The following is a 10,546-nucleotide window of genomic DNA, read 5'->3' as shown; positions in this document are numbered from 1 at the left end:
AAAAAAAAAAAAAAAAAAAAAAAAAAAAAAAAAAAAAAAAAAAAAAACAACATGCCCGGGAACTTTTGGACTAGTTGGGGAAACATTTGTTTTGTTTGGCAGAAAAATTACATGGTACATCAATTCAGTTAGTAGCATTCCAGGATCTTTCATTGTATACATAGTCTTTGATGTTCTGGGATAGCTCCTGAATAGTTTCTAGCTTTAAGGAATGTGCATCATATGGTATTCATGGCCCAGTAGTCAAGAGAATGTGTTTCAGCAGAGAGAGCTAAGCAAGAAACTGAAGAATTATCCAAGTATTGTTAGAATTAGATTTTGCCTGATAGATCAAAATATCACTGCCATGTCCTTCCAAGCAGAGTCACAAATACACGTGACATTCCGGAGTGCTTCATTTATATTTGAATTCTCACTTAGTTCCAGGTAAATTTAACAAAATTAAAATCCTCTGTTGCTAGCTAGGTCATTTGCATTCGGGTACATGCAGAGACTAAAAACTCTTGAGTTTTTCCAGCAAGGGTTGGCATTAGGTTATGTTTGGAATTTTGTAAAGTAATTTTTCTGATACTGAGATGAAATACATGTGGATTTGGAGTTCTGGGTTGTCCTGGGGAGGAGTTGTGGATAGAAACATATCAATAGTTTTTTTGGTTATGTGCAGAGACTCCTATGATCAGCTACAGGGCATGCCCTTGCTCCTAGGGAAAACAGTGGCAAAATTCCTATTGATGTCAGCACATCTGGATCCAAGTGCAAATTGCATAAACAAAGCTGCATTTTGGAAAACCACAGTCCAGGTGTACTGGTATCATAAGGACCCTTAATTAGTTTTGGCTGGGGCTAGTAGTCATTTTTGTGGAAAGTAAAGCTAATTCCTGTCTCCTGGTACACAAACAGTATTCACAAATGGCATGTTCTTGTTCCCTGCTTTAATACTGACTGCACACGTGACATTAGATGGCATTTGTACCTGTTTTTACAGTGTAGTTTCTACTGTTTCTCAGGGCTGTTGTAAGCCTGTAAAGTGCCTTTGGAAATTTAGGCAGAAAGTTTTTATAGGACTATAATATGCTAACCGAGATTTACATTATTATTTATTTTCACATCTTTTTGCTGCACTGGAGGACTATTTTACAGTGGGTAATCTTACTCTTACTGTCAATACTGGGACAATTTCCAAATATGATCACTTTAGTTTGTTGTACGAGTGGGTATTTGGCTGGCATCTCATGCTGAGATAAATGCCAATATGAGGTGAGATCATATGGTTTGGGTAGTCACTTCAGAAAAGGTGGTGCTGGCGTTGGAGAGAAAAATATTAGCATCACCTAGAATACACAATCAAGTAAAAATACTGAACAAAGGAAAAATAGCTAGTGAATTGTTAATTTGATCTGATAAAGTTACACAGRTTTGTAAACCGTATTCCTCAAAGATGAAATGAGGTGATCAGCTGGAAAGCTAGATAAAAACCTCTTCTATGGCATAAATAACATGGCAGGTGGAGATTTAAGAACAAGGCTCAAGAAACTTGCCTTCCTCTGCCTCCTCCTCGTTAACCCTGCCATGTTTGTCCCACATTCCTATATTGCATGATGTGTTTGCTCCCACAGAGCAATACTGCCACAGCTCTGTCTCCTATGTGCCTGCTGGATTATGCTGTACTTCCAAAAGGACCAACAAACTTTCTGTGAAATACCATTAATCTTCACCTAAAAAAAAATGGCATGACAAAGTATGAACTGGTTATGTGACTTGCCAGGATTACTCGAGGCATTTGTGGCAAAGGGTGGAAAAGAAGACAGTTTCAACTACTGTAAAGGAATCTGTGGCCATGTGATGGTTTACAGCTGCCACCCACTTGCCCTCGCTGGAGGCCTAAGCTCTAGAAAAAGGGCTATGATTGCTATTATTTTACATTTAGATACTATTTTTCCTCTCTGCCTTAAGTGGTGATCCCACCAACCAACAAGTCAGGTGTTACCTTTGCATGGAGTCATCATATAGGTAACAGTGTGTGCATATATTTAATATTCATAATGTCATATTATCCTGAATGTGAGTGGACTGTTGCTTTGTGGTTTATGGTTAATCTTTTCCTAGAAGCAGAAGATAGATGTTCACCATCTCCTTATACTAAATATATGAGATGTACAGTAGTGTGTAAGTAATATTTATTTTGAAAAGACTGTTGGCCTTTGTAATACTGCCTTGCCCTAGAAATGGCAAACGTGTATGTTCTGTACTTGAAAGCAAAATTGTAATGATGAAGATTTAAGCATAAACTATATATGAACAGATTTTTTTTCAGAGGGAGTAAAATACTGCTGTGTAAATAAAATACAGCATGTCTTCAAAAACAGGGCTGCTGGCTGAAAGTACGTCTTCTTTCCATGTATCAGTGGAAGATTCCATGATTTAGTGCTTAAAAATACAGCATGGGAAAACTCAAAAAAATCCTCTGCCCTAGCTGTCTAAATGTTAAAGGATTGGTTCCAATCCTTCCAAAATGGGATCTGGCATCTCATTTCCAGATCTTTTTCAACACTAGGCAGTTCAGTTAAATTCACTGATTGACTTAGTCTGTGCAAGCAGCATCATGTTCCATTCAGCTGAAGTGGGGAGTGTGGGTTGTGTATCTGCCTCATGTGTGATATACAATGTTAATACCCAGAGAGTCATGAATTAGAGAACATTTACCACCTTAGTATTAATTACTAACTGTTGGTATTTGGCAGTGGAAATCCTGACTGCTCGGCAGAAGAAAGCTGAGGAGCTGAAGAGACTGACAGACCTAGCCAGTCAGATGACTGAGGCACAACTGTCTGAACTCAGGGCCGAAATTAAGGTTAGATATTCATTTCTGCTGGGTATGTTAGCTGTTTGCACGGATGCCAAGAAAGGGCTGTCCCATTTAGATGCCCCAGGCTGTTCGTTCTTATCATAGGCYAGAGTTCAACTAGTTTTCCATGGGGAAGGCATACTTTCTTAAACTGTTATAGCACCTATGAGCAGTGTACAGAGACTATCCTATGATAGTGTCTGTGATATATGTAAGCTATCCCCTCATAAGCAGAGCAGAGAAGAGTTCTGCTATTTGTGTATCATTCATCAGGCCCACCTGCCTAGCAAACGTGATAGCTTCAGGTTCAGTAGTCAAACACATGCATGCCAGTGGAATGATGCTCTTCCTGAGCCTGGGCTGTGAGATCTGTCATTTGGTAAGGATGGGAAAAAACTTGGTTCTTCACAGAGATCCTGCATACAGGGCAGTGTCACAGATTGCTGAGCCTTAAAGAGAACTTGCTGGTTGTATGTTCTGTGTTGTTATACGATGGTTGATTATAGGTTGGTTTTTGCACGATCTGTATGATCTTGCAGGATAGCTCAAAATGCAAATCATTGTTAATTTGTCTGTATTTTTGCAGCACTTTGTAAGTGAACGGAAATATGATGAAGAGCTGGGCAGGTCTGCCCGATTTTCCTGTGATACAGAGCAGCTGAAGACCCAAATTCAGCTGTGTGGAGAGAGTAAGTGCTGGTGATTTCTCACACTGAAGTTATAGGAATGTAGTATTCCCACATACCTATACAGGAAATCCCAGGCAAAAGTAAGGATGTGTATTGCCTGCATGTGTATGTACCAAGTCTGATGTGAATGGTGTGTCTGGATGCAACCGACTTACTGCATATGAACAAGTTAACTGCATGCAAAATATTAGACTGACTACACAGTGCTGCACAGTCTATCTGCATGTGCAGARTGCCCTCTTTGTCGGCAGTTTCAAGGTATTACTCAGGTCAGTTGGAGTTTTCCATCTAGATGGGATTTCCAAGTGAAAATAAAAGTCACCCCTGGAGAACTCTTCAATGTAGTGGTTATTTATGAGTAACTAGTAAATTGGAAGTTCTTTGTGTGAGCATGATGTCACAACACCAATTCAGACCTCTCGTGCTAGAAGCAAGTCCCCAGCTTTATAGCAGTGTTCACTGGGTTTTGAAGGGGCTAATCGTAGTCCTAAGTGTTCCTGTTTCCAATCTGTCTGCCCTTCTGCTTGGAAATTTACATTCTTTCTCCACTCCAAGTATCACCTTCCTGATGCAAAATGTGTGCTTGCCTATTTCTCATCTTTGTCATGCTTCCTCCCACCCTAAAAGCTTTAATGTTTTTCCCTGAATATCCCCCCTCTCTATGATATCCCATTAACACCAGCACTCAAGAGAAAAAACATTAACACAGTAGTGAACTAGTGTGTCTTGGTGGAAAGAAAACAATTTAAGGAAGAAAAAAATAATCAACATTTCCAAGGAGTTGTTATAAATAGCAAGAAAAAGTATCATGCAATCTGCCAAAAACAATTTTGTGATTGCATGGCTGAAGAACTTGCTCCTCTGAGCCATAACCAGTTTAATTCATTAGAACATAAGAATTGCTATTGCAGAACACTTTGAAGGTCCATCTAATGTCATATCCTGTCTCTCATTGCAGTCAACCCAGGATGTTCCAAAGGAAGGCATAAACTTTCCAGTAATGCATCCAGTAGTTCACAGTGACTTTGTAGTCCCTCTCTGATACCCTGAAGTTTAAGAGACTGAAAATTCTGTTAAGGTTATCCTGAATGATATAACCACAGCTGCTATTGATAAAAACATAGACTACTGTTTTTAACTTACTGAACTACTTACTGAACTACTGTCCTAATAACTTCCAGCTGCAGTGAATTCTTTAGGTTAATTATTTATACCTCTTCTCAGCAAAGCATTCAGGCTTGTACATAAGTGTAGACCTATTGAAATCAGCTCAGTGAAGTCAAAAGAACAAGCTATTAACCAGGAAGCAAAGGCGTCTTCAGAATTGCCTGCTGGTGCACTATGAGTCCAGAGAACTTGGTTCTAATCTGAGCTCAGTGACTTTAGATGAGCAACTCATRATCAGTTGACATGTCCTTTGTGGGAGCCCTTCATGGCAAAGAGGTGTTTTTGTTTAGAGCATCTCACAATGAGGCTTATATCCTGATAGGAGCTCCAATTGCTCCTCAGACAGAGAATATTGGACCAGATCTGTAGCTAAGTACAGCCATTGCTGAGAGCTTTAACAAAAGCAGTAATGGAAACCACAAAGCTTCTGCAAAGGAAGGCATGGTCTAGCATGAGAGGATGATAGGCAGCATAGACTCACAATGGAAGACAGGGAGAAACAAAAGGTAATGGACTGACATATATCCAGAATGCCCAATGATGGGTTGTATCTTTCTTACACATCTTTCCTCTCAAGAATGTGCTTTTATGAGAAGCAGCTGGATCTTTGTACAGGCTTTCATGTGACATGGCCTGGCTTAGGGAAGAGAGCAATAGAATATAGTGACAGCCAAACTCACATCAACCTCTCAGTCCATTGTGCAGCTCTGTGCAATTCAACATTAGGGGTAGTTGTATTATTTTTGTTAAGAGGACACCTAGTGGGAGAAGTATCTGATGTTAGCATAAGTGATTAAAAGCCTTAGAAAAAGACAACACCTGATGCTCAGTTCCTATAATCTACATCATCTTTTTCTATACTAAAGTGGAAATGTGGAAGTACCTCTTTAGAGGATACRTAATATTAGATAAAACAACAGGGGTGTCTCTGAGAATGTTCTTCTCACAGAAGTGATGTTCTAGTTTGTGTCATGTATGCAAGACGGGAACAGGGAAATTCCACAACCAGAAGAATCAAAACAGCAAATGAAGATCAATAGCTTTATTTCGACAGCTTCAGAATCCTTTCTGAGACTGCTCAGGGGCCAAACAGAGAAGCAGACAGCTTGAAGAGCTTGTGGAAATGCAGTGAGACAAGAATCGAGGGGTTTTTTTTGGTGTAGTTCACATCCAAACATGGAAGTGGTTAAGAAATCAGCTGGTCTAGAAATACAGAATATAGAAAGAGGTAGGGAGCGGGGCTAAGACACTAAAATGAGCAGTCATGATTCATGATGATGCTGGCTGTGCCATGGCCTACATGGCACACGGCCATCAGTTCCAATTTGATAGAGATCCATGTTACAGGAGAACCTTTATTAGCCATCTCCTTGGAGAAGAATGAGCAACAGATAATAAGCTTTTTTTTTTTTCTTTTTTCCCTCACCCTTCTTAAAAAGTGTTTAGACATACTGAGGAAGCTTTTATGGCTATTACCTCTGTTTTAGCCAATGCATTTGTGGACTGCAGCTGCAGCCTCCTCAGTTTTCCATGGTCAAAGAATGATTTGCAGTCAAATGCAGTCCATGCAAGCAAGTGCATGCACAACTTCCTTAGACCTCAAACAGCAGAGTTACTGGACATCCCACTCACCTTCCTTCCTGGGTTTCTTCCTTTGTTACCTAAAGACTCCCATTCAAAGCATTATGACAGGACAGCAGTATGAGGGACAGTTCCAACAGAGTTTTGTTCAACCCAACTGTTTAAAAGTCCATGAGCAAAAGCAATAGGTGCTAGGAGTAAAAGGTTAGTATTTGAAAAGTTTTTTGGATGACCAAAGATTTGAGCTAGCAGTCAATAACACTTTCATACTCTCCACTGGCAACAAAGCAGTACTCTGAAAAGTACTGCTGCAAATCATATTTCAGCTGGACCTGGACAGGCACAGGTCCGTTTTAACTGTTGGCATCATAGGATTTGAAATAATGCTGACCTTTGCACAACAGATTATTTATTCTTAATACTGAAGTAACTGTCTCCTAAGCCTTCGTTGTCACAATCTGGACTGCCTTCCAGCAAGGTACCTTCCTAGGCTATTTTTCTTTGGGCAGCTGCATTGAATAAGACAGCTCTTCACATTTACAGGACAAATGGACAAAGCAGTGCACCATTTTACAAGCGTGGATATACACAAACCCGGGATGTGCTAGCCTTCTGCAAGTCCCATTCCAGTTTTAGTGTAGTTCCACCGTATTGGTTCTTTAATCTCCAGAAACGCTGCATGATGAGCAGCTTCACAAAAGTAAAACATTATGGCCTAATTCTGACCCTAGCTATCTAGCTTGCTTCATTATCTAAAGTAAGGCTAGAGAAATGCTACCCAAACTCACTGCAGAGAAGATAAGAATAAGGCCTTATGTTTGGATATTGATCATTTAACTGATAATACCAAACACTTTTTTTTCTTTTCAGTTTCTCGCCCAAAGAACAATTATTCCTCAAGAACACCGTGTAGTTTGGTGCTGTCTTCAATGACTTCACAAGCAATAACTTGCAAGCAAAATATACACACTCGAAAATCCTCTAATAATGCCAAGAACTCTGATAATAGAACAGCCAGCACTAAAGTACAAAGTAATCTTTCTTCCAATCCTACAGAATCCTCTCCCCAAGGAATCCCAACAAATAAGCAGGTAAGAAATGAATTACCAACTAAATTAAAAGATTTCAAAGTTTTCAGGAAGTATGCAATATTGAAAGTGATTAATACCAAATCAAATATCGGTTTGCAGTTCATATACTTAGTTAATTATTTTCTGAATATGGAAAAATATGCAAGTATATCTTTTATGTCTTCATTTTCATGACCATGTGAACAGAAGAGATAGGAATATCAGAAATGCCGTATCAGGAAAGACTGGTCTAGTCTCCATCGGTTAATAGATTGACCAAAAAAAAAAAAAAAAAAAGCCTTCCATAATAGACAATTGTCCTTGTCTCCTGTGATGGAGAAACATGTATTCCTGATCCTTGATAAGTGATCAGCTGATGTTCTGAAGCATGATTATTACATAGCGTTTGAGAGGGGAATCCTACCAGATTTAAAACATATTATTTCAGAAATTGTGTAATACAGCTTATAGTATTCCGCCATATTGTTAGCTATTTCATTTGAGGAACACCTTAGAATGTTCTTGTGTTGTAGTGCTTACTCAGGCAAAGCTGCCACTGAAGGTGATCTGAATTTTGTCCCAGCAGAGATTTTGGGCTCAAATAGGTGCCTGAAGGGTCACAAAGGATTGTTACATGATGGCAGTGTGTGTATGGAATCAGCCGTCATGGCAAGTCACCCAAATAAAGTAATACAGTCACTTACCACTACTGACTGAAGCTTTCTCTAAGCAAGATAACACAATGGACATCTCTACTACCATGTGGACTCTTAATTTGACTCTAATTTCCATGTGAATTTCTGTCTTACACTCTTCCTACAATCTTATTCTAGTTTTTGTATACTACTTTAACAGACAAGATATTTTCTTAATTTTGGGAAAAAGTCMGTCTGGATCAAGTTCTCCACTTCTTAAGTGCTGCTGTTAAGATGTATAGTATTTCATCCGTTTTTTTTATCTTTTCTTGTATCATGGCAGATTTTAATTTGATATCAGTGATGTACCTGCGCATATGCTTCCAAGCTACTCAGATACAGCAGTGTAGTGATAGTTCAATTATTCTAAGTGTTATAAATAGAGAACTCCAGCACCAGTCAGAACTGTGTAGTCTGTTCCTTCTCTAGTTTTTACTAATTCTGATTTGCTATATTTCTTACCCTGTTGGAAGGATTCAGATAGACTAACAGTTATCCGATTTCTTTCTGGATAGAATGGGCCTTCTAGCCAGAGACGAAGATTCAACCCTCAGCATCAAAACACTCGACTCAATGGATCTCATAAGTCACAAGCCACCAGTAATGAGGCAGATCCAAGTAATGTAAAGAGTGGTTCCAGGTCTGAACACAGAAGACAGCAGCATAACAGCTTCAGACCTAAAAACAAAGGAGCTATGAAAAATCAAGAGCAGTCCACAACTACAAGGACCACAGAGAATCTGACACAAACCGATGGAAAGCCTCAAAGCCGACGGAAGCATCATACAGCAGACACCACAGATCACAGGCCCTTCCGAGGCAGTGTTGGCAGGGTGTCGCAGTGCAATTTATGCCCTGCAAGGATGGAGGTCTCTGCCGATGCCACTGTTCTTTCAGTGCCAGCTGTGACTTTGGTGGCTTAAAATGTCACAGTGAAGGCAGGCAGAGAAATTTAATCTCTTAATTTTAGTTTACTGCTCAAAATGCTTTTTGAAACAGTGAAGAAAATAAGTCAGAACACAGTCATTTTAAATCTGTTGCTGCTTAAAACTTGATATCTTTATTACTTACTAATTATCAACATTAATTCATACTTTCAAGGCTTTGCCCAATATGCTCAGAGTTATTTTGTCATAACAGTACAGAATTTTACCAAAGCAGCATTTACTTTTTAGAAGAATGAAATCTAGATTGAAAAAATAAATTGAAGATTAAATTCACAATAGGAAAAGACCTGTTGTAGATACATGGTTATGCCAGAAAAAGTTATTGTTTTTTAGAGCAACCAGTGTTAGGAAAGATCTCTAGAAGTTTGCATGCTCTGGTCTGCAATGAAATCAAATAATCTTTTAGAATTTTTGTGAAAAAAAATCTATACACCTTTCTGTGTTTGTATATGTGTGTGTGTGTGTGTGTGTGTATATATATATATACACATGCATACATATATGAGCACACACACTGTATACACATAGCATTGTTACATACAAGAAAATTTGAAAAAGTAATACATTTGATTTTTTGCTTATTATTCCATAACCTGAGATCTTTAAATTCAAGTATAAATTCTATTAAATATACTACATATTGGTATTTTTCATTGACAAACTATTTTTATGAGGCTGAGAAAAATGCTCAGTTCTTAAGTTTGGAATGTATATAGTCATGGCTATTGAGATGCACAACCCTGCTTTCCATCCTTATCAGTCACTTTTCTATGGCTGGTTGGGATTTTTTTTTTTTTTTTTTGCATATGAGAAGTTGCAGGTGTTCTAGACTTGAATTCAAATTATTTTTCTATATTTTTGCTGTAGGAACCATCTGTCCTATACAAGAGCTATGACTCTAATATAATTGGTTACAGCAACATTCAGCAGAACGTGGAGGTACATATTTGAGCAGATACCACATTCTTCTGAGTTTTCTATTAAAATAAAAAACTTAGTGTTAATGTCTGATTCTGTATTTCAGAAAACTTGTTTCTTTCAAAAAATTAAAATCTCCTTTATAAAATAATATGGTGTTTGCTGCTTTGCAGTAACTAACCACTTGCAATCTTACTCAATCTCTAGTCACTTAATTCAGTGGTTATCAGTGGGTGGCTTTCAGCTGAGTTTGGATTGGCTAGGCATTTGCTTTTAGCTAAATGCTACTACCACAAGTGCACAGAACAGCACCTTCCTACATAAGAGCCCCTGGATGTATTTGTAATATGAGTTATTACTTAATATAGTAAAGTGTCAGAATACAGACCTGGCATCATGTGAACTAGAGGCCTGGGGATTAGAATCACAAAGATCTTTAAGGTCTTTTCCACTGTGGTCAATAAGAGCAGAAGACTTGAAGTTTGTTCCTAGGTATTTCTTTGCTATTGCTCTTTGCCATTTTCCTCTGCCTGATTTCTGTTAGCTGACTGCACGCTTCCTTAGTACTGACTGTTCTATCTGTCCTGTGCAGCACTCAAAAAACTAACTCAAAGTGTAAAGTGAGGTCCATTCC

At 38.6% G+C, this 10,546-nt stretch overlaps 1 protein-coding gene across 1 annotated transcript in view; it reads left to right on the top strand.

The window, feature by feature from the left end:
* SPATS2L (spermatogenesis associated serine rich 2 like) overlaps positions 1–10,063 on the top strand; it is an 85,635-nt gene extending 75,572 nt beyond the window's left edge. The window contains exons 9-13 of the mRNA XM_085299556.1: positions 706–808; positions 2,693–2,851; positions 3,432–3,534; positions 7,153–7,373; positions 8,563–10,063. Coding sequence (XP_085155682.1) covers positions 706–808; positions 2,693–2,851; positions 3,432–3,534; positions 7,153–7,373; positions 8,563–8,970 — 994 coding nt within the window. The 3' untranslated portion in view covers positions 8,971–10,063. The remainder of the gene's footprint in view (positions 1–705; positions 809–2,692; positions 2,852–3,431; positions 3,535–7,152; positions 7,374–8,562) is intronic.
* The last annotated feature ends 483 nt before the right edge of the window (positions 10,064–10,546 follow it).

The sequence above is a fragment of the Rhea americana genome, unplaced genomic scaffold (assembly GCF_003343005.1).
Source record: "Rhea americana isolate MKP2758 unplaced genomic scaffold, rheAme1 scaffold_15, whole genome shotgun sequence".
In the NCBI taxonomy this organism is placed as follows: Eukaryota; Metazoa; Chordata; class Aves; order Rheiformes; family Rheidae; genus Rhea; species Rhea americana.
The sequence above is the reverse complement of the archived record's forward strand: the minus strand, read 5'-3'. Positions and strand labels throughout refer to the sequence as shown.